The sequence below is a fragment of the Choloepus didactylus genome, chromosome 18 (genome assembly GCF_015220235.1).
Source record: "Choloepus didactylus isolate mChoDid1 chromosome 18, mChoDid1.pri, whole genome shotgun sequence".
NCBI lineage: Eukaryota > Metazoa > Chordata > Mammalia > Pilosa > Megalonychidae > Choloepus > Choloepus didactylus.
The window spans coordinates 47,171,065-47,194,312 of record NC_051324.1 but is presented as its reverse complement, the minus strand read 5'-3'; the positions used below and the strand labels follow the sequence as shown (position 1 = coordinate 47,194,312).

The following is a 23,248-nucleotide window of genomic DNA, read 5'->3' as shown; positions in this document are numbered from 1 at the left end:
GGCCAGAGTTTGGCAGCCCCAGCGCCCATCCATCACCCCCCAAGCATTAGCATGACAAAGACACTTCAATCACCGGCAGCCCATCCATCTGAGAGAGACGTGGAAGCGTCAAAAACATCTTTCTTCAAAGACTTTTGGAAAGAAGGGACCAGAGGGAGAGGGGGAAAAGTTAGAAGAATATTCAAGGCTTTCCTCCCCTCCCAACCCCCAAAGCCTTCCTGAGGCTCCTGGGTTATTAGATTTGGACAAATTCAACCCAGCTGCCCCATCCCCCACTCTCCCACCACTCCTAAGGAAACTTCTCCTCAAGGCTGCAGACCTGGACGTCGGGAATTCAGCCTCCTTATTTTGTTCAGAACACCCACTTCATGCTTTTCTCCCAAATTTGTCTTGGGGGTGATGGGCCGGGTGAGGTATGTTATCTTGAGCCAAATGGATGGCTGTGAGGGCGTGGGGGATGCAAAGACACCTAAGGCTGTAAGGCAAGGTCTAGGATCTGGATGAATTGGGTGGAAATTGGCATTTCAGTGAGCAAGGCAGGACTGCAGATATGTGGAGAGGAGGCTGAGAAATGCTCCATCCCTCTCTCCCTCTCTCTGCATAAATGCTCCCTCCTCATTCACACATCCATTTCTCTCCTTCGGCCTCTTTATTTTCTCTCTGTCTCAATCCATCTCTCTGTTCGTTCATCTCTCTCCATATTTATATTCGTTCCCTACCTATCCATCAACTCATCTCTCTAGATGTATTTATCCTCTCTCTAGTCATCCATAGCTGTGGCTCACTCACTCACTCAGACTTAAATAACTCCCTATATCTCTCCTGAGAGCCACAATGAGTACAGAGCTAGGTGATGCTTACAGGGGGTGAAATTTTTTTCTCTTTCGCAAGTATTTAAAACTGGTATAGACTCTGCATTCTTCTGATTCCCTTCTATCCCTCTCTCCTTCACTACTCCCATCTCCTTCGAAAGAGAGAGAGAGAGAGAGAGAGAGAGGATCCAAAGCCTCAAATCCATAAACTCAATACCAGTTAAGTCTTTAAAAAATTTTTCAATGAAATTTCCAGACTAGATAAGGGGTGTTTGTTCAGAGAAAGGGAGAATTAGTTGGAGGTCCTGAGACTCTGAATTCTAAGGCTCAGGAGTGGGGTCCCACCCCTTCCTGCTCTGTGTGTCTGTTGCATTAAGATTGGGGAGGGGGTTTGCAGAGAACAGGAAGTGCCTCCTTCACTCTCCCAGACCCTGGATGGGACTAAAAGGGAAGCTCTTAGGTAGAACCCATTGATTTCCCTCCTCCGGATTCCGCGGACAAGAGCTTGGCGCAATCCAACACCCACACTCATTTGTAACCTGTCAGGGTGTCTGCCTGGCCAGAGGCCTGGGGCCGGGGCTAGGGCAAGTCCAGGAGGGCAAGAGTTCAGGGAGGAATCTCTGTAAACAACTGAACTCAGGAGGCGAAAGGGAAGCAGGTGCGACAGGTCCAGAGAGGACCCTCTCAACTTCTCAGATTTCCCTCCCTCAAAAGGGCAGGGTGAGTACTCATCCCTCCACAAGGGGCTCCATAGTTGTCTCTCTTGGTCTCTGTGTCTCTCCATCTTTCTGTCCCCCATTCCCCTTCTTTTTTTGTCTGTCCTCTGTGGTTGCCTCTCCTGCTTTCTATCTCTATCACCAGAATCACACTGCCTTTCTCTTCTCTAATAACTGTGGGCTCTGCTTACCCCCATCTATGAAAGAGCTCAAAGCATTTCACAACACCCCTGCCCCTCCCCCTCCTCACACATACTTTGCTTCAGAATCTGCTTCAGACCAGAACGAGGGGGGGGGGGTGTGGGACCAGCTGGTAACTTCTTAAAGAGAGAGATGCACGGCGGAGGGTGAGAGAATGTTCACTGCCAAAGGGATGGGGCAGACAAAGGAAAGGAGAATTGAAATGGGGGGATGGCCTGTGAAAAGGAGTATTGAGATGGGAGCAAGTGTATTTCTTTCTTTTTTCTCTCTTTGGGTTTGTAGATGCTGCCAACTTTTTAAGCTCACTTTAAGATGTCCTCTTTAGAGGCTGAGACCTTTGGAGAAAATTAAGGGAAGAATGGAGAAGTGGGTAGAGAATAAAGGTTTCTCTTCCAACCTCAAATCTGAGCAAGGCCTGTATATTGACCTGGCTGCCCTGCTTCTGTGAGATGAGATTTCTTCATTTTCTACCCTTCCCTCAGCCCAGGGAGCACCTACTCCACCCCATCTCTTGCCCTCCTAGTAAAGAGAACAATTTGAGGTACAAAAAGGAAATAAATTCCAAATCAGTTAAATAAAACAGCACAAATCTGCATTGGAGCTGGGAAAATTCAGTCATGCTGGTAATAGCAGTAGTGACCAATATTAAATATTATTATGGCAGGAAGAAATGGATGGGCAAAAATGCCTCAAGTTATACTGTCACCTGCAGTGATTGCTTTGGCCTCAGTTCTCCAAACTTGCCATGCTCTCCAGGTCATCCCAGAGTCTTGACACTTTCCTTTGTGTAGCAGATACATTAAAATTTTCCACAATTCACACTGAGTCTCCCAGCCCCAGAAGAAAGGACTGGAAGAACAAAGCAGCTTGGCTCTCTAGGTTCCCTAGTCTCCTCCTCCTGGAAAGAAGCTTCAGTGGCCTCTGGCCTGAGAGTCTATAGAGCCTGGATCCTTGCTAAACCACATCAAAGTGGATAAAAAAATCCGTATCTTGAGTAATCCATGCTTCTCCAAATTATGTGTTGACCAAATTAAATTCACCAAAGAGGGCTTGGGTGGACCCAACACCAAAGTGAGATACAGTCATTTTCCGGGTTTTTATTATCTGCTTATATATGTAGGGGAGCAAGGAGAACATAGGCATGTTTAGAACTGAAATTATCTTTGAGGGCTGCTGCTGTTTATCATAATGAGAATACCACCAGGGGACCAATACTAACCAGAGTGGGGATGTACACCTCAGACTCCGGCCTTCTCCATGGAGGATGCTCCTTCAGCTAGGGGTTGGCAGGAGCAATCTGAACAGTTCTTTCATTAAGCTCTTAGGTATTTCTGCCTTGCTCTCCCCAGATCTCTGGGATCCCTTTGCAGGTCAAACTCAAGACCAAAGGTTGAAGCTTAAGAAGTCAAAGGATATGCAGGGTTATAATTTTTCTCCATAAGAGAATGGTTCCTTGTTGCTGTTTGGGGGTGCAGGGAGTCTTAGAGTCTTAATTCAATGGTGTTTCTTTTAGAGCATGTAATTAAGCTATTATTTATCTGGTACAGAACCTCAGACTATGAGCAATGCACATTGTAATAAGGAGAATACTAGATTTTGAGCCAGGGTGCTGGGGTTCAAGTCCTTGCTTGGCCATTTTTTCTTAGCTCTGTGATCCTGGGCAATTTTCCTGGCACCTGTGAGTATCAGCTTTCTGAGTAATACTTCATTGCATTGTTAGTAAGATAAAAGCAAACAAGAAAATATAAATGGTAGAGAACTCTACAAATACATAGTATTAACATTATTAACATTTGCACATTCTGAAACAGCATATCAGTCTTCAGTTTTTAATTTAACTAGCGTACTAAAATATGTGGTAGAATAGGATATATGCTATATTTTCATGTAACATATGAACATATGTTACCCAATAGGTACTTTATCATATGCAATTTTTTTTGGGAATTGGAAAGGCTGACTGTTTTGGCAAAGGATTTCTTCTAAGCCAAAGGGTTTTTTTTTGTTTTTTGTTTTTTTTAAACTAAAGCCTAATCTTTTATATCTATAAAAGAACCCAAATGATTAAAATTGCCACAGAAAGTCTTGAGGTTAGATACTGGAAAGAACTTCCTGATTTTCCAAATGTTTGGAAAAACTTTTCTAGGGAGGATGTTGTCTCTCCTTCCTTCAAGGATTTAGCTTAGAAACTGTCCTTCCTAGGGGTAGGGGTTGAACCTGATTTCTGTGATCCAGATAGATCAAGAGGATGTTAACGTTCATCTGTAGTGAAAGATAAGTCAGAGAGTTGGGAATCTTCCTAAAACAAATGATTAGAGTGATGTTAAGAATTAAAATAATTTTCTGATTAATTGGGTTTATGCAAGTGGGATAGTTGGGGCCAAAATATCCACTTTGGAAACCTTATTGGACACTGATCAAACAGAATTTGTATCTGAATGGCTTGTCCAGATGTGGTTTTTCTGTGGTGTTGGAGAGTTAGAGAAGGTTTTAAGAAAGTTCCTTCACTTTTCACTCTCTCCTCTGAAGAGGAAGCAGTTTGTTAGATCTCTAGGCATTAAATATCTGCCTCACCACTGAGTGTAGAAAGAGGGATGGGGTTGGGAGGAGCAGAGCTGGGCTGGAGAGGTCAATGGAAAATCTAGGCCACACCAGCTAGAGCAGACAGAGAGGGGATTATGTGGGGCCCTAGAAGCCACCTTCTGCATAACATGGATATGAATTTGACTGAGAGCACATTTCCAGGAGATGTGCAGTGGAGCCAGTGAGTGCTTGTCAGAGACTTTGGGAAGCAGGACAATTTAGGAATACCTGGTATCTATGCCTATGCACTGATGCCCCAACAACTGAATAAACATGACTAAAGGGGAATTTTAAAGTCCTGAACACTATGCCCAAGAAGTTTGGTGCCTTTTTTTGTATGCTATGGCCAACACTTTTTTTTTTAATCAAATTCAGTTTTATTGAGATATAGTCACATACCATACAATCATCTAAGGTGTACAATCAACTGTTCACAGTACCATCATATAGTTGTGCCTTCATCAACCCAATCCATTCTTGACCTCTTTCCTTACACCAGAAAGAATCAGAATAAGAATAAGAAATAAAAGTAAAAAAGAACACCCAAATCATCCCCCCCATCCCACCCTCTTTTTCATTCAGTCTTTGTCCCCATTCTTCTACTCATCCACCCATACACTGGATAAAGGGAGTGCGATCCACAAGATTTTCACAATTACACTGTCACCCCTTGTAAGCTACATTGCTATACAATCGTCTTCAAGAGTCAAGGCTACTGGGTTGCAGTTTGATAATTTCAGGTATTTACTTCTAGCTATTCCAATACATTAAAACCTGAAAAGTATTATCTATATAATGTGTAAGAGTGTCCACCAGAGTGACCTCTTGACTCCATTTGAAATCTCTCAGCCACTGAAACTTTATTTCATTTCATTTCACATCCCCCTTTTGGTCAAGATGTTCTCAATCCCACAGTGCCAGGTTCAGATTCATCCCTGGGAGTCATATCCCACATTGCCAGGGGGATTTACACCCCTGGGAGTCAGGTCCCACGTAGGGGGGAGGACAGCAAGATCACCCACCGAGGTGTATGGCCAACACTTTTTAAAGCAAAAGTAAGCATAACCAAATGCTGGGGAAGGTGGCAGAGGATGAAAGCCAGAGGAAACCCTGGCTAGTGTACTTCTTAATACTCAGATTTATTGAATGCCTGGTTCCTGGCATACAGCACTGTACCCAACACATGCTTGTTGAAGGTTTCTCTTCCTACTCATTTAAATAATGATTGGGGCATGGTTGTTGGTGTAAAGATACAAATTAACATTTGTTAAAGTGGCCCCACCCAAGATGTGGGAGGAGGGTTGTTGTCAAACACCAAGAGTCACCACCCCGATATAAGAGCACAATAACACCAGCCATAATAAATATTGAATACACTGTGAAGACTAACGTGAAACGTCTTTTTGGCATATATTGATGCAAAGTACATTAGAGGCATTTAGTTTTTCCATTTATTTTACAGATGGAGAAACTGAGGTCCAGAAGGGGAAGGGATTTGCCCAGGTATAAGTTAACTTTTTTTTTTTTTAACAACTCAGGGTTATCATGATTACAAATAATTCTTCACTCTAATGGTCCTTTGCTTTCACCATAATATTAATGAGCCATTCTTCTTAAAAGAATGACTCACCAAGAACAGGGCAGACTGACCAGCAGCCTTCTGGGCTGCACTAAAAACTTTCGCTCTTCAACCACAGCCAATTTATAACCAGTCTCTGCTGCAGACCGCCCACAGTTGGTGCTGACACAGGAAGAGTGCTGACTGGATCAGGACCCAATAAGTGAGTGTAGCCACCTGGCACTGCCCTGTAACCTGCCACCACTGGAGGGGGTGGTAGTGGAGGTCTACTGCCTTGCCTGGGAACCACTCCTCTCCCCTTTTTTCCTCCACAGCCAGCTGGGGAAATTGAGGCTAAGGAGATGACCCCAGAAATGAAAGGAGGGAAAGGAGCTAATTTGGGACACAGGCACCCTGAGTCCCAATCCTTTATGAATCCCAAATTTCCAGGCATTCCCTTGAATTTAAAATTGAATGGGAGATTGAAGAAGGGAGTCATTTTCCTCAGGAAATGCTCTTTGTTGCTGTGGTGGCATCAGAGATGGTGAGTTTTGTGGATCTGGGAAAGGAGGGCAAGAGAAATGCTGGCGTATTTGCTGTGAAAAGAGTTCAACTCCCCTCCAATAGTCAAACAAGGGGAATGCTGGATCTCCTGATTCCCTGGATTGGGGGCTTCACCCCAGGAAACCCAAGTACTTGAATCTAAACATTGTGTTCTTCCTGACTGATCCTTTGAAGGAGCTTCCTGGCTCCCCACCCACTCTGGCAGGGAGGAATCAGGTCAGAAGCAAACTCAGGCAGGAACTGAGATTCCCTGCCCTTCGGGCCACTGATCTGGGTAGGAGAGGATTAGAAGACACTAGACAGGTAAATGGGGATAAAAAGAATTTTAAGCTGGCAGGAAGGCAGGAAGCAAGGTGACACTGTAATCTAGCAGTGCTTCTCAAACTTTAATGTGCATATATATCACCTGGGGATCTGTTAAATTGCAGATTCTGATTCAGTAGGTCTGGAGTGGGACCTGAGAGTCTGCATCTGTAACTAGCTCATGGAGCTAGTACTATTGCCACAGGTCCATGGACCAATACTCTGAGTAGCAAAGCTTTAGAGAACTGGAGCCTCAGAGGTCCCCAGGGCCCTGGAGTATTGCAGACCAAGCCATGATCCCAGGGTGCTAATTTTCCCCAGGTGAGAGGAACCTGCATTTTGGGACAAAAGCTGGAAGGTGGGCAATTAGCAAGATCCGTTTGGTATCCTTGATCTTCATAATACCCTGGTATAGCTGAAAGAGCATTTTTAATTAGACCAAATTATCCAGTTTGACTCTCCATAGAAATCAAAGTCCCCAGCTGAAATGTCTGTTTCATTTTCCTAGTGTAGAGATAGCTTATGTGCTGTGATTTTTAAGATGTTAAACATGGCCTTTGGGCATATTTTATGGAGAAATAAACACACAGCCCAATGAGATGTATAGTGTGGTTTTAATATATTGTATATTCACTTATTTATGGGGAAAATAAACATACAAGCCAATAAGCTGTGTATTATTACTTTAATATATTGAATTTATTTCATACCTATATATTTTATGAAGGAAAATAAACTAATAAGATACACGATGTTATTATGCTAAGGCGTCTAATTGTTCTATATTTATTTATGAGAGAAATAAGTGCAATGTAACATGACATAAGATTATTTAATACACGAGATGAATTCTATATTAAGACAGTTCTTAAACTTTCAGCTAAATAAGATGTGTGTACTTCCCACGCTGAGGGATCCCGTTAAAAAAAATATGCAGGGGCCTGTCTAGTCCTATATGTCACAACATTTATTGGCTCTTGGCTTATCCTGACAGGTGCTGCCTCTCAGTGCCTGCTGCTCCACACCCCCTTCCTGATGGCCCAAGGTCTGGGAGGTCGAGGAAATAAACTACTTTTACAGAACAGCAGCATCTGCCGAGAAGATAGGCCGGCCGTGTCTGTTTCTGAGCCTGAGAAATATAAATAAACCTAAGGAGGATGGATGGCTTTCTGGGGCCCTTTAGATCTCCACGTTCCCCTGGAACAAACCACGAAGCAGATGGGGGAAATAGATCCTTGCTTCCCGCTTACCGGGTTTGCAAGGAGCCGGGCAGGATGTGGTGGGGGGACTGGAGAGAGTGCTGGGATGGTAAACCAAGTCGTTGGCAAACGCAGGCGGGTCTGCATTTGGAGAAAGCTGTGGCCGGGCTTCAGATCCCAGAGCGAAGGTTCTGAAGACAGATCCCGAGAGGCAGACCCGGGCCCCAGACCCGCCGCTCGCCCCCTTCCCTTTGCACACCCATGCATCCTCCGCAACTGTAGGGTTCATTTTAAAAACAAAACAAAAACTAAACGGAGGCCCCCAGGCTCCCTTTCTTCCCTCGCGTTTGGAAAACCCGGAAGGGGGAAGGAGGGACAGATCCCCCGGACTAGACCCTGCGCCTCCCGAAGTGGCTGTCATGGCGGCCACCAGCTCTTCCTTCGCGCTCCCCGCCTCCCAGCCCCAGCGCCATTTTGAGCATCTTCCTTGATTCCCAGTCTTCCTCCCGCTCTCCTCGCTCCTCCTTCCCAACCTGCAGACCAGGCTGCTCAGGCCTCCTCGGACGTCCTCCCCACCCCTGAAGCCCCAGGGTGATTGCGGGGGACCGAAAAGCATTGCTGTCCGGCAGCGCCACATTTCTCAGCCGGTCTCTTTTCTCGACCACCTGGGGGCCAGTTCCCGTCCCTGGGCACCCGGCTCTGCCGCGGGTGGAAACTCCCAACCCCCCACGCCAGCTCTCTGCTACCTTCAGCCCTCAGAAGGCCCGGGCCTTGCCCACAGGCCTCGCGTCCCCAGGTTTCCTGAGTTTTGCAAATGCTCCTCCATCCCGCTTCGGAGACTAAAAGGAAAAACCTGGGGAAAAAAACCTTCCAACTCAACAGAACCCTGACGTCCCCCACCAGACTTCGAAGTTTGTCCCCGAGGCCTCCCTCTTTGCATTCACTTCTGTTTGCGGTGGCACACTGTCTTCACCCACCCACCCACCTTTATTTCTAAGCAGAGGCCCTGGGAACACCTGCTCAGGACCAAAGATGGGCGCCCGACCAAGCTTCCAGAAAACCCCTGATTTTTTCCGGAGTCGCGGCCACAGAAACGGCTGCCAAGTGGGACCACCTTTGTACCACCCGGACTTCGCTGGCCCAGACGGCTTTGCAGCTGCATTGCGGCGGGTCCTGGAAGAGTGCGGGCCAGCCTTGGGGTTGCGAGGGAAGGAGCTGGGTCCCAACACAAACACTCGTTCTTGTATTATAAAAACATTTATTTAATCTATGAAAATAATGTATAATAAATACTTTCCCCTTTTCCTATTAAAGAATTTTAATAAATAATCTACAGTCTAAAACTTGAAAGAGAAACAGGGAGAGAGAGAAAATAGGTCCCTCTAGTTCTTTTTGAGAAAGCCCCCCCCCCAGTTTAATTATTCCTGAGATTTCGTTGGAAGGAGTCTACCAAACGGAATTTTTTTGTGTGATATTTAAAAGAAGCCCGAGTGCCCAATATTTTAGAAAGAGAAGAAAGGGAGTGGGTTAAATGCTAATTCAATAATACCTGAATGTCAGCAAAACACATAAAGAAGTCTATGCGACTTGGGGAAAGGGGGGGTCCTCGGTTTTTCCAGCAGACGACCCAAGGGGCGGGGGTCAAAAGGGCCGGGGAGGAGGGAACGGGTTAGGGGAACTGCAGGTCGATGGCACAGAGCGTGCTGGTGAAGAAGTCCAGTTCTTCCTCCGAAAAGGGAACCGGGCTATCAAGCGAGCCCTGCAGGCTGGGGGAGAAGCCCTCGGAGAGCTGGAGACAGGAGTCCGCCGCGAAGAAGTTGAGGTCGGGCAGGAAAGGAGAATCTTGCCGCTCGGGGAAGGCGTCTTCCAGCAACGGCTCGGGCTCTAGCCCGCCGGACCCGCGCAGCGCGCAGCCCGGGCTTGGTACGCCCGCACCCTCCACACGAGCCCCCAAAGGCCGGGGGCGCGGGACACCCCGGTCCCCCGAGGAGACCTCCAGTGGGTGCGAATAGGCTTCCCGCGCCGCCCGCGAAGCGGAGGGGCCTCCAGGGCTGGTCGCAGGCTCCTCGACGGGGTCGCTGGTGTCCTCCAAGGCGCCCGGGTAAGCTGGGTCCGCGTCCGATGGCTCCCGGTGCTGCGTCTGCCGTTTGTGCTTCATGCGCCGGTTCTGGAACCAGACTTTGACCTGCCTCTCCGTGAGGTCCAACAAGGCCGCGATCTCGACGCGGCGCGGTCGGCACAGGTACTTGTTGAAGTGGAATTCCTTCTCCAACTCCAGCAACTGCGTGTTGGTGTAAGCGGTGCGCAGTCTCCGCGCCCCGCCGCCGGCGGCCTCCGGCGGTCCCGGGCCATCTGCGGGGGAAGCAAGCTGGGCGTCAAAGCCGGCCGCGTTCTCAGCCCACCCTCAGCCCAGCTGTGATAAAGCCTATCCGCTAAAACAATGCGAGCAGAGCCCTCATCCCTGCCCCTCGCCAAAACGGCTTGCTCTCACTGCTTTTCGGCTCCTTCCCCTCTCTCCCTTGCCGGGCAGATCCGGCCGGGGTCAGGGCAAAGCATTGAGAGAGCCGCCCACGGGCGGCGCAGGGGGCGCCTTTCGCCCCCAGAACCTCAAAGCCCCCTCCCAAGTCCTCCCAGTGGACCCCTCAATTCAGCACTTTTCCAACTCAACCTAGGGAGAGGGTTCATTTTTAAAGGTTGGTCTTCCCCCCATTTCCTCCCTAGATCTCAAATTCCCCCTTTACCCCTAGGGTTGGGGGAGGGGGGACCGCATCCTTTCCTGTCCCCAGACTCCTTTCCAGGAACAACACGCTCATTCCCCTACACAGGTATGGATGAAAACCCCAATCGAATCCTTTTCCTCTAGCAGAGAAAAAGCTCCTTCCCAACCAGCTTCCAAAATCTAATGTTTAAAAAAAAAAAAAAAAATTGCTGGCAGCGGCCAGGCCTGAACCCCAGTGGGATAGTCGGCTTCCCTGACCCTGGAATCGAGGGGGACAGGGAACCTCAACAGATTCTCCACCTTTTTTTTTTTTAACCTCCCCCACCGATCTTTCTCCCCCTCTTTCCTCGCTGCCCTCACCCCATCCCTCACCCCGCTTACCGACCTGCAGACGATCCGACCCCAGAGGCCGGGACAGTGGAGGCGGCCGGGGAAGGAGCCGCGGCGGATTGGCTGGGTTTCCTGGCGGATTTCTTCTCTTTCATCCAGGGGAACTCAGGGGCTGGGGGGGCGGCGGGGAGCGGCGGCGGCGGCGGCAGAGTGGGCCCATCTTCAGCTAGCTTTTGGCTCCCGGGCCTCTGAAGGGTGGAGGCGCTGGGCTGGAGGCTGGGGAAGGTTTGCTGGAAAGGAGGAGGAGGAGGAATTAATGTCGACTCCTTGATTGATGAAGTTTGAAATGTCTCCAAGACAGCGGGGAAGGAAGTCAGACACTCCGCGAGCGATGGCTGGCTGTTTATAAACCCAATCTCCCTCTCAAATTCAAAATTCATGGCTTTCAATGGTGGGGGAGGGGGCCTGCTGGGGGGGTGTCAGGAGGGAGGATCGGAAGGGACCCCCCCTCCTGGCACCCCCCTCGTTTATGTGATGCAGTGATTTTGGGAGGGGGAGATTTCTCTCTCGCGCGCTCTCCTTTTTTAAATTTTGGGCCTTTATAATTGTATATTGCTGATAAATACAAGCGTATGGGGACTCTCTCTATTAAACCCAGGACTCCGGCGAAATTGCAGGGAATTCGTGGTCACGGGACTGGCCTCGGCCAATCGCTCGCCTGGGCCTGGTGGAAAACAGAGAGCATTATTTGCTTTAGTTGATCCAAAAACTCCAGAGGACCACGACCTGGACAACATGAGCCCCTCATTCTTACCCCAGAGTTTCACACTCCCACTCCCCCAATGCCTCCCTTTCTCCAGAAAAGCTAGAAGAATCTCTCCCCCATTCCCTTCAGAGGATGGAAGGTTCTGGGGGCCTGGAAAACGAAAAATCTAAGGGAGAATATCTTTTCCAAGCATTTTTAAATAGAGTAAGTTAGTGTTTTCTTTACATAAGCAGCAGCACTCCCCACCCCAGCCCACCCCCCAAAAAATGGATGACTGAGGATCTCAATATGGAAGGAAGAGGGAGTTGAAAGAAGTTTCCCCCTTTTGGGAAAGGTTGTGTGGGCAGGGTTCCCCTCCTTGTCCAGTGTTTGTGGTACAGATCTGGCACCTTGTGTCCACCTGCTTCTTCACCTCTTCCTCCCAACCTCCCCCCGCCCCAACCAGCAGTGTCTTAGATGTGCATGCACTCACTCAAGCCTCAATCCTGTATCTGCATGTACCTTCAGGAGCATAAACAGGAACCAAGAGAGTCACTGATTTAACTTAGAGCACTCGAAAATCTCAGGTCAGTATGTGGGTGGGGGTGCTTTTTCCCCTTAGGACTCCCCACTCCACTTTTGCCATTGTTGGAAGGAAAGAAGGAAGGCAGGAAGGAAGGAAGGAAGGAAGGGGAAAGGAAGGAAGAAAGAAAGAAAGAAAGAAAGAAAGAAAGAAAGAAAGAAAGGAGAAAAGAAAAGAAAAGGAAAGGAAAGGAAAGGAAAGGAAAGGAAAGGAAGACCAGAAAGAGAATTCCTTACAGATGGAGGAGGTAGAAGCAACCACACTTGAGATGATATTCCACTTCTGGCCCCTGGGAATTTTTTTTTTTTTTTCCTGAGACCAAGATAGTTTCAACTTTAGGGATTACTGTAATTTACTGGGGATAGAGCGGCACAAGACTCAAGGCCCAAGAAATTGGTGGGAAACTAGACCTCACAGCAGAAAATGAAAAGTCAGTCTGGGGGAAGATTTTTAAATAAGTGGGTCAGAGGGATGGAGAAGAGATGAGGCGATCAATCTTAGCCCCCTGACAGCTCCCTCCCATTGCATCAAAGAATTTGGCTCTTTGGGAAAGCAGAGGAACAGTCGAAATTCCACATCCCTTAATAAGGACTGGGGTGGGGGTGGGGAGACGGTTAGCAAAAGAGAAAGGTGATTCTTGGAGAGCCGGGAAACAGATGGGAAATGGGGACAGAGGAAAGGGTGCTAAATTGGGTGGAAAGTTTGTCTGGAGAACTCCCACAGTTCTGGCCTCCCCTCCCCCTCCCGGCTCTCTGCAGTCCAGTTAAGAGAAGAAGCCCGGTTAGCAGAGAGATGGCAACTCAGCCAGGCGGGCGCTGGAACTAGAAACTTTCTGTCAATGTAACATCCGCGTGGGTGGTGGTGAGTATTTAAAAAGAAGGGCAGGGAAGTGTGAGGCGAGGATGGGGTGGGGGGCGGCATGGAAGAAGGAGAGTCGTAGGTGGGGCTGCAGCGGCAGGGAAGAGGCAAGCTCCGGATGGCTCAGAATAGACAGCTGCTCTGAACCGGGCAAGCAGGTCAGAGATGTTTGTGTTCAATTCGGCTCCAAACGAAGCAGTTTTTGCCATTTGGAGATTTTCTGGCTATGTGAATGGAGGGTGGGCACAGAAGAATCCAGTTGTATGCAAGCACCGGAGAGGCCTGAGCGGGGGTTCCCGTTCCCCCCATCCCCCACCTCATTCCCAACACTGAGAAGTCCTGGAAGTTTTAACAGCCTCGCTCAGCTGGCTGCAGGGTCAAGAGCTTCTTTGAGCAACTCGGGCTGGGACTGGACCTGCAGGAAATACAGCTCTCTCTAACTCTCGCTGACAGATTTAATGGCCAGATTAGAGAACAGCGGAAAACTTGGGTGTTAAAAGGGCCAAGAGAGACCTCCTTCCTAGGGGCAGCTCTTCTCTGCCCCCCACCCCCACCCCCACCCCCACCCCCACCCCTGTTGTGCTGCGAATCTTACAGCACAGATAATTTATACGCATCTTTGGCTGCTTAGCGGGGCACCTAGAATCTCCCGAAAACAAGGGTGGGGGGCACATCAAGCCAAGTCAGCTCTTATTTTTCTTGTCTGCAATTCCAGCTTCAGGCCAAAGCTCTGGTTTTCAAACTCGAGCTAAATTCTCCTTCTTGGCCTGCTTCTCTCCTGTAAGATAATCAATCCACCCCAGCCCCAGAGCCAAACATGGCGCTTCATCTAGTTACATCATCCAGAAAATATTATGCAGGGAAGAGGAAGGAGAGAGGGCGAGAAAGAAAGAAATAGAAAAACCCTTGAGCATTATTTGAACCCAATCAAACTTTGCACGGTCTTTACGCCTTTAAGTTATAGTCTAACTCAATGCTAAATTGCTTGCTGCTTGGATGCACAGAGTCCAGTTAAAATCCTACTTGGTGGGGGTGGGGAGATGAGGGTGTAGAATTCAGGTTGCTTTTTTATTGTTATTTATTGTTGCATAAAGACTGTAATTACTAACCTTGGACTGCCAGAATGCAGCATAAAAATGAAAATCAGCCCTCGCTTTAAGGCTGAAGGCCTGGAACAATTCTCACCCCCCCCCCATCACTACCACCAAATATATGCTCCTAATTAAGCAATGCGGGTGCGTCGCTTACAATTAGAATTATGCAACTCTTCAGCAAGCAGCCATCGCTTCTATTCCAAAGAATTAGCTCCATATTTCAGCCGCCCTGTCTCCTCGCTCTTATCGTCTCCAGCGTCGCAGCGGTGACATTTCATCTTTGACAGACTCCCTCTATCCTCGCTCCAATGTGATAAAACTTTTATGGAATCACGACTAAGAAATGAAGTTTTCCCAAGGATCATGGAAACAGAGCTGCACATCAGCCTGGGGACCATTTTATTTACGCTTGGAGCTAACAGCTCCCCTTTCACGGCAGGGGAAATCAGACCTGCCTTCTCTCCTTCCGCCCCGAGTTTTATTTAGTGACTTAATTTCACTTAAGTTTTAAGGTCTGACCCGAGAAGCCTAAGTGATTTTTTTCTTTTTTCTTTTGTGTGTGTGGGGGGTGGTTTTTTTGTTTGTTTGTTTTATTTTGTTTAGATTAATCATTTTCCTTTGTTTTCATTTTAGACCCAATGGTGGTTGGGCTTCGGGTCACGTGACGGCTTCTTTGTAGCTACGGAAGAGGACTGGGAAGTTTAGGTTGCATGGAAGAAGCAACAATCGGCCAGATTTTTTTGTTGTTGGGGGGTGGGGGACTGGACAGAAGTTGTGGCCAAAGGAGGGAACAGACAAAAGGTCAATGAAAGAGAGAAACCTAGAGGCAAAGAGGCGGAACAGAAAGACCTACAGAGAGCGCCCGAGAGTCTCCCCACCCCCACCCCGACTTGTTACTTAAACCTTAGCTAAAAAACTTGGCAGAGTGTTCCAGGCTAGTGTGAGTGAGAAAAAAAAAAAAACGGATTTAAACCTTAGACACAGCAGGGGAAAAGTAGAGACTTGAGCGGTGGACAGGAAAGCCAGGCTAGGGTCTTCAAAGCCCTTCTGTCAGAAAAAATTTGCCAGTCAGCAGCCTTGCTCTGCTATCTAATTTGGACCACTAGAACAAGAGAAAATTGGTAACAGAAAGTTTATTCAAGAATTGTTCGACAGACAACCTTTTTAAGCAAGGAAGAAAGTAACTACAAAGAACAAAGAAACTTCCAAGAGGGAATACCTCTAATTCTACAAATCTGGGACTATACAGCGACAATTAGGAGCTGAGTTCATGCCTTTTAGAACTAATTACAATTGCTCGTAAGTACAAGTTTAACATAAATCTACAGCTCTTTTCTAGAGTACGATAATAACTAAAATAACTGGTTATGCATGACAGGAAACACAATGTTCTTTATAACAAGTAAATACTAAAAAAGTACAATTTTTTTTCCTTTTTCCCTCACATAAATACATAATGTAGGGGGATAAATAATACAAAAAAGAAAATATTTTAACAGGCTATAACCAATAAATATATATGAAAATATTCACTAGAACACACGCTTTTTGAGCAATGCTGGGCTCCTACAGGGTCCAGGCATCTCTCACAGTTGTTTTTATATCCATTAAAATGTAAACTCTAAGTGCAACAAAAGTGTCCTGTCAAGAGGCTGAGCAAGGCGCACAGGCCCAGCTGCAGCCCTTGCCTGGGACAGTTTGTTCAAATATACCCTGTTTTCACGTTAAGTCAAGAGAGCAACAGAAGAAAAGAAAAAGTGTAGAACCTCGTGTCACCAATTGCTTTCTGTGGAGAGAGGGGGATGGACCTGGAGACAAGATGGGAGGTGGCAGAATGGGCAAAAGTTTAGTCCTGACAACTTGTTTGCCCTTGCCTCCCAACTTATACATAAAAGAAAAAAATATATATGTATTTATAATGTAGGCAGCTCTAACTTTCAGGATCTCTTGCCATCCTTGAGCCCTCTGACAACTGTAATCAGTGGGCTGGGGTGTAGATATTAGTGTTCTAGAGCAGAAAAATATGGGGCTAGAAATGAAGACAGGCAATAAATCGCAAATAGATGTGAGCAAGTTTGAGGCTTCAGGGAAGCCAAGAGGGGAGCGTGCTTTGTGCCCTTAGGTTTGAAATGTCTATTCACCTAGACGGGGAAAAATCAAGGTCTGGGGGAATTGCCCATAGAGATGGAAGATAGGTTGGTTAGTTGGTTGTCTGGTGATGGCCTAGCCATTTTGTCTGTTTTTTTCTTTTTCTTTTCTTTTTTTTTTTTTTTTTTAATGTGCTTATCTGCCTTGGTTTTCTGTCACCTCCTCTTCCTCTACCCCATTCCCAAGTGTGGAATTCCAATTGGGTAGGGCTGGAGCCCTGGGGTGGATGGGGTCATCTCCAACCTGCTGTGGATTCTTTTCTTATGGGTTGTCAGGCAGATGGAACAAGGAACTTAAAGACTTAAAAGCAATCTCTCAGGCCAGGGAGAGGAGAAGGGGCTCCAAGCCCATTCTTCCCAGAGAACCTGACTACTACTTCTCCACCTTTTCTTTCAGACCTCCAAGACTAGCTGCCCACCCCGTTCGCCCTCCCAGAACGCCACAACCGGATAAGCCCCCTGGCCCCTCCGCCCTCCCTCTCCCATCACAGGTGTGTTAATTTGGGCGCGTCTTGGATTCTACCCTGAGGAGGAGGCGCGTGGTGAGAGGAGAGATCTGTGTAGGTGGGGTGGGGGTCGCAAGGTCCATGGTGCTGACTGGGGGCCATAGGAGGCCCCCCATTGTAGTCCAGAGTCCCCGAGGGGTGGTGGGAAAGGTGGTTGAGGCCGTAGAGGGAGGGGCCGGCAGGGGGCGGCAGCGGATCTGCGTAGCCGCCCCCGCCCACGTACACCGGGCTGCCCTGCATGGTGGGCGTCCCATAGGCACCCCCGTTGGCTTGGAGGACGTGGGGCTCGTAGTCGGGCGCCGGGGTCGGAGTGTACTTCTGCGGGGCGCCGCAGCCTTTGAGAGGGGGCTGGTAGTTGGAGGGCAGCGCGTAGGCATTCTGGTGGGCTTTGCCGAAGGCGGGCGGGGACGGGCTCTCGTAGCTGGGGGTCATGGAGTGTAAGGCGTTCATGAAGCCGGTGGTGGACTGCATGGGCTGCGGGGGACTGCCGGCGGGCGAGGGGCCCCCTGACGACGAGGCCAGTCCCTTGGCCTTCTGGTCCTTCTTGTACTTCATGCGCCGGTTCTGGAACCAGATCTTGATCTGCCTCTCGCTGAGGTTCAGCAGGTTGGCCATCTCCACGCGGCGCGGCCGGCACAGGTAGCGGTTGAAGTGGAACTCCTTCTCCAGCTCCACCAGCTGAGCGCTCGTGTACGCCGTCCGCGCCCGCTTGGATGCCGCCGACCCCGGGGGGCTCTTGTCCCCTCCCCCGCCGCCCCCGCCACCACTGCCTCCTCCTCCTCCTCCTCCTCCTCCGCTGCCGCCGCCGCCGCCGCAGCAGCCCTCTGCCGGATCCGAGGGGGAGGGGTGGGAAGGGGAGAAAATGAAATAAAAGATAATTACTGAACACGCCGAAATTGAATGCATCGTTTCTTAATAAATCCAGGCCTGGACTCGGAGCCCCGGCCGCCCTCCCCTTCCCGTCCCCGCCTCTTCCTCAGCCTACGCCCCCCACCCCACCCCCGCCCGTCGCATTAGTGGACACTCTATAATAGTGGCATTTATTAAGAGACCTGTTCTCTTCTCGCTGCCCCAGCTTATGAAAATTTGATCATGTCATGCAGACAGAGCTGCATGGCCATTAATTTAGGGCTGGATTTTCTGGCGCGCGTTTGCTCCCCCTATCCCCAATTCCAGGTCTGGGAGGACACCCCTATCCCGTGGATGGGGTGGGTGGCTAAGGAGAACCCTTGGGGAGAATCTAGACACTCGTGGGCAGTATTAATAGTGATTAACACCCACAGTAATCATACTTAATAATAATCACTCGTTGAGGCGGCTGCGTCCTCCCGGCAGCTGTCTCTTGGCTCTGCGGCCTTGCCAAAGGCTCTGAAGCCGGGCGCCTGGCTTCCTGGAGCTCTCAGAAATTCAGGGGGTGGGTGGCCAGAGGAGGAAAAGGGTGTTGTCGGTATCAGAGGTCACCAGGTGGGGGTGGGGGTGGGGGGGGTGGGGGGGTGGGATGGGAAAAGCACCGCTGTCTCCGCCACCTGATATTGCTCCCAGCCCTGCGCCCCAGGCCGCCACGGGGGCGCTTCGGGGCTGGGTGCTAGAATAACAGTGACATTCCTGGCCCGGACAAAAGCTGGGGGACGAGGAAGGCAGAGAGCTGGTACCTGTACCCGGGGAGCTGTTTTTCAGCTTGGATGTTTGCCTCGACTCTTTCATCCAGGGGAATATCTGTTTGGTGAGGGTGGAGTTGGAGCTGGGGCCGCACTTGAGGGGGCCGCTTTTGCTGGGCCCGCCCGCGTTATTGCCGTTGCTAGTGGTACTGGTAGGTGCGGCGCTGGGCGGGGGTGAGCCGGGTGGGGCGGGCATGGGCTCGGGGGCCAGGCCGGGCCTCATGCAGCTGCCGTTGAGCTCCTTGCTCTTGGCATGTGGGGCGGCGTTGCCCAGGGACTGAAGCGAGCACGCTGAGCGCTGGTAGTCGCCCTCCAGGTGCGTGGCCGCCTGAAAGGGGGGTTGGGGGGGACCGTCGTAGCCGAAACCATTGCTGCCAGGGTACGAGGAGTAGCCTCCGAAGAGCGCAGCGGCGGCGTTGTCGTAGTAGGTGGCTTTGTGCATCGCTGGGCGAGGCCCGGGCAGTAGGTGGCAACTTGCAAGGGCCTGATACCCTCACGACCGGACATTGGCACCCCTGGGGGTCACGTGACGCGCCGGACCCCCTCCCCTTTCTGCCCCCCTCCTCCCGGGGTTTGTTCGAAGCGGCTGACCTGCGGGGCGAGAGAAGAGACACAAGGGGGGAGACGAGGACTGGGGCGCGCTCGTATCCATCTTAGGAACTGAAAAGGGAACTGACATCAATAGAGTTTTTTTCTTCTTTCCCACCCCAACATCTCCAGAGCAGATGCTGAGGCTAGCTGACCTAAACGGGATGTTCTTTATTTCAACGCTTTAATTTTAAAGAAAACAGCCTGCCGGTTTTCATTTCCAACTGAAAAACAAGGAATATACTCCTTTGGGGACCCCTAGGTGAAGATTTTTATTACTACAAGGGCCACTGCTTCTCTTCTGCCTGCGCACTAGTCCCTGACCTCTCCTCCTCCCTTTCCACGACCCAACTTTGGGATAGGGTGGCCCAAGGGGAGGGGGGCTAGGAGACTCCAAAATAAAAGCGTCATCAACACCTCCTTCCAGCTGAGAGGACTCTCCGCCTCCTGCCTTTCCTTCTCTCCTTGTGCTCTCTCCATATCCATCTAGGTCTCTTTCACCCAAGCAAAGTCTAGCCTAGAGGATCTCCAAAAGAGACAGGAGGGAGAAGCAAGTTCAGCCCAGGACCTTCTCCTGAGGGATCCCCTCCTAGCACCTCAGGAAGACAACATCAACAGCAGCCTGACCTGGAAACCCTGAAGATTTGTAACCTTTGGCTGGCAGAACCAAGCCTCCTCTGGACCGGCTGCAGGTAGCACCACCTCCAGTCCGAGGGTCTTTGCTCAGCCACGCCTGGGCCCCAGCAGCCAGAGGTCCCAGTGGGGCACCCAAATGGAGCCGGATCCTTTCGCTTTTCCTGGCTGGCCGATTGGTGCTGTGACTGACCATTTGGCCTCGATCCACCACCACCACCACCACCCCACATGCACAACCTTTTTTTCATCAGACTTAAGTTTTTCCCAGTCTTTCTTTGCAGTCTGCTTTCTTTCATTTCTCCAAAAGAAGAAAGAAGAAAGGAATTGTGTAACAGCTGGACTTTTCTACCAAGAAACAGAAAAAGTGTTTTCTAGAAAAGCAAATTATTCCCCAGGAAAAAAAAAAAGTCAACAAAGCAAGAAACAACATTATTCTCTGAGTTGAAAACGGAGAGTATCCCTGTTTACTGAGGCTTTCTGAGGCAAAAAATAAAATCAGTATTTTTATGCAGCCTTTTTTAAATGTGCCAGAGAAACTAAGATTCAAGTTGTGGATGGATTTTCTGTATTTGTTCAGAAACTTCTAATTGCATTTTTTCTCCCTGTCTTCCCCAACCCTTCACTACCACTTTTAATAAACCTCCAGACTGACTCTGGCTTCTGCATGTGTGTTTGTAATATTTATATCTCATTCAGTCCAGCTGGTTAATTCCAAAGAAAACTGAAAATAGGAAAATAAAATAAAAGGAGTGCAGGTGAAGGAAGTCCCTCCCACACATAAATCCCCTTCTTAATGGCACAGATTTATACTGAAAAGGGAGCCAGAGTAGCCCTGAGTTCCGATTGGTTTCTGGGAAGAATTTGTTTCTGGGAAATACACATGGGTCTGCAAAGCAGCAGGTCCTTCCAAGGAGGAGCACTGGAGTTCAATTGACCAGGCTGACCCAATCCCTTTATTATTATTACCATTAGCCTCTGATGATTTAACCAAAATTAGCTTCTGAGCAGCCCTGGCTGAAGGGGGAATTAATTAACAGGCATCAGTTGAGTTTGTTATTAATAGATAGAGGAGAGAATGAAATAAAAACGTTGGAGGGGGTTGGCTGGCTAGGCCCCGGCTTTATTTAGTCTGGATGATTGTTACAGCAATAATGATGATGATGATGATGATAAAACAATAATTTGACTAGACGCCTGGGGCCGAAATTCCTGTCGCTCCCCGTGCAATAAACCCCAAACCATCGCAGGACCAAGGCCAGGCTAGTGTGGGAACCGAAGGAGCCAGAGACCAGAGATGTGATAGAAAATAATGGAGACGCAGCCGGCGGCGAGACAGGACCGGGAGGGTGTGTGGACGGGGATCGCCCCCGGCTGCTACCGCCGCCGGGCTGTCGCGGCCGCTGCTGCCGCGGTGGCTGGCGAAGAGCTAAACCAGCCGCCGATGCTGCCCCAAGGAGGCGACGAGAAAACCGTCAGGATGCCGAAACAACCGGTTAGCGGCGGCAGGTTCCAAGCGTATGGGGCCGGCCGAAGGCCAAGCCCCGCGGGCGGCAGCAAGTTTGGGTGCCGGAGATAACCGAATTCAAAGGCGCCTTAGCAACTCCGCTCTGGGACTTTGCCCAGCCCGGGTCTGGGCCGGAGGGCGCCGAGGGCGGGCTGATGGGACAGTGAGAAGAGGGGACGCTCCTAGATCTGGGGATCCAGGAGAAAAGGAGGTGGGGAGCAGCTCTACCCAGCCAAACATTTCTATTTCCCTTGCCTCCATGTTGGAAAAATTCAGGCTCCATATGGCTCCTCCGGAGGAGGGAGGGAGGGAGACCGTGGCTCCCAGCTTCTCCCGGGGTCTCGCTGCAGAAAGGGAGGTGAGCCCCTCCAGGAACCCCCATCTCGCAAGGCACACCCCCGCCGGAGCAGGGGAGGGTAACAATTGTCAAAGACCCTGGAGGGGGGATAGGCTACCTTTCAGGATTTAAAATAAAATTAATAGAAAGAAGAAAAATAAAAGAACAAGAAAGGAAGAGAGAGAAAGGTTATACTCTTCTTAGCAGCGGGGCAAAATCCAACCCTGCATCTGGCTGTTAAAAGAAAAGAGGGGAGAAAAGGAGAGAAGCAGGAAGAGAGAGGGAGAGAGAGAGGGAGAGGGAGGGAGGGAGAGAGAGAGAGAGAGAGAGAGAGAGAGAGTCGCTGCGTGGAAGGAAGCTTAAAGCTTGTGAACTCTTCTTGAACCGAGATTGGAGTCATATGGGCCATAAATCATTGAGACATACTCTCCGCCATTCACAAACTGATAGCCTATTTCAGTCCAGCTTACCTTAGCCACCGACGAGGGGAGAACAGGCAGACATAATATATATTCACATCGAGCCCCAGCGCGAGCGGCAGGCGAGAAATCTCCCCTCCTTGAAGGCAAAGGAAAAAAAGACCACTGTTTAAAGCTGCGCCGTCCCCCCCCCCCCGCCCCAATAGCCACCCCGGCTGGGGAGCCCGAGGGGCAGACCGGCCGGCCGGAGGAGCCGCGCGGCGTCCGCTTCAAATCACTCGGCTTAGGAGTGGGGGTGCGCAGGAGGGCGGGGGTGGGGGAGCGGGAAAAAAACAGAAGAAGAGCCGAAAGGTTCTCGGGCGGCTCAGCTCGCCCGGAATCCAGCTCCGGGCTCCCGCTCGGCCAAGCCGCCACAGTGTGGTTGCCCTATAAGACTGGTACGCCCTATTCTCCGTAACAATGGCCTCTGCTTTTGCACAGGGAAAAAACCACACAGACACACACACACTCACACTCACTCACACACACTCACCAGCTCACACACACCCCCACCTCTCCCCCTTTAGCAAGCTTAGATGCCTGATAAGGACAGAAGGTGATGGTGATGGGGGAGGGAGAATATTTTTATATCATCCCCCCCCAAAAAAAAAGTGAAGAAGGAAAGTAAAGGTTTTTTCTTTTCTTTTCTTTTCTTTTTTTTTTTAAGAGCAGGTAAATTTTTGAGATTTGGGGGGGATGCAGGGCAGAGGGAAGGCAGGGCAAAGCCATTGGAGTTCACAGCCCTCCCACCCCTTCACTAGTAAGCCATTATGCTAATTTGAGAAGTGGCATTTAGAGGCCTAGTCAAAGCCGCTGGCCTTCCCTGGGGGTGGGGGTCCTGGGTGCCTGTGCTCATTTGCAGTTGCAACTCCAGGACTTTTTTTTTTTTTAAGAAGTTTCTCTTCTCCGGGACTGGTGGCTGGGTATTCTGCCCTCTTGCTCTGGCTCCTTCCTTCTGAGTCCAGAGTTTCATTTTTTCTCTCTGCCACACTCTCTCTATTCCTCCTTTCTCCCCCCAAGCCTCCAGGCCAAGTCTCCAACTGCGGGAGGGAGGAAGGCTGGACACTTTTTTTCTTAAACACCCCCCCGTTTTGTTTTTGTTTTTGTTTTTGTTTTTGAGAAAAGACAACAAGCGGTGAGTGATGATTT

At 49.7% G+C, this 23,248-nt stretch overlaps 2 protein-coding genes and 2 long non-coding RNA genes across 11 annotated transcripts in view; 2 read left to right on the top strand and 2 right to left on the bottom strand.

Moving 5' to 3' along the window:
* Positions 1-1,456: 1,456 nt before the first annotated feature.
* Positions 1,457-8,787, top strand: LOC119514417. The gene is made up of 3 exons (XR_005212820.1): positions 1,457-1,532; positions 5,775-5,815; positions 7,732-8,787. It is a non-coding gene; the product is annotated as an uncharacterized LOC119514417 (long non-coding RNA).
* A 390-nt stretch (positions 8,788-9,177) lies between these two features.
* On the bottom strand, positions 9,178-11,558 carry HOXB2 (homeobox B2). Its single transcript, XM_037810157.1, has 2 exons — positions 11,041-11,558; positions 9,178-10,288 (listed from the first exon to the last, which is right to left on the bottom strand). The coding sequence occupies exons 1-2, from the start codon at positions 11,423-11,425 to the stop codon at positions 9,606-9,608; spliced, it is 1,068 nt and encodes a 355-aa protein (XP_037666085.1). The 5' UTR covers positions 11,426-11,558; the 3' UTR covers positions 9,178-9,605.
* A 486-nt stretch (positions 11,559-12,044) lies between these two features.
* LOC119514416 lies at positions 12,045-20,241 on the top strand. Of its 2 annotated transcripts, XR_005212819.1 has the most exons (4): positions 12,045-13,174; positions 14,899-15,564; positions 16,810-16,903; positions 19,297-20,241. It is a non-coding gene; the product is annotated as an uncharacterized LOC119514416 (long non-coding RNA). The 2 variants fall into 2 exon arrangements; XR_005212818.1 differs by lacking the exon at positions 19,297-20,241 and having other exon boundaries at positions 16,810-17,750.
* Positions 15,383-23,248, bottom strand: part of HOXB3 (homeobox B3) — a 55,570-nt gene continuing 47,704 nt past the window's right edge. For 6 of the 7 annotated variants that reach the window (XM_037810151.1, XM_037810155.1, XM_037810150.1 and 3 more), the window contains 3 exons: positions 22,112-22,199; positions 18,571-19,167; positions 15,383-17,742 (listed from right to left, as the gene is read on the bottom strand). In XM_037810151.1, coding sequence (XP_037666079.1) covers positions 16,898-17,742; positions 18,571-19,018 — 1,293 coding nt within the window. In that variant the 5' untranslated portion in view covers positions 19,019-19,167; positions 22,112-22,199 and the 3' untranslated portion in view covers positions 15,383-16,897. Of the gene's footprint in view, positions 17,743-18,570; positions 20,088-22,111; positions 22,200-23,248 lie in introns of those variants that run through there. The other variant, XM_037810156.1, reaches the window with a different exon arrangement.

Coding starts and splice junctions, on each gene's coding strand:
- HOXB2 (XM_037810157.1), bottom strand. CDS start 11,425: ATGAATTTTGAATTTGAGAGGGAGATTGGGTTTATAAACAGCCAGCCA. Junction 10,289..11,040: donor TGGGGTCGGATCGTCTGCAG/GTCGGTAAGCGG, acceptor CTTCCCCCGCAG/ATGGCCCGGGACCGCCGGAG.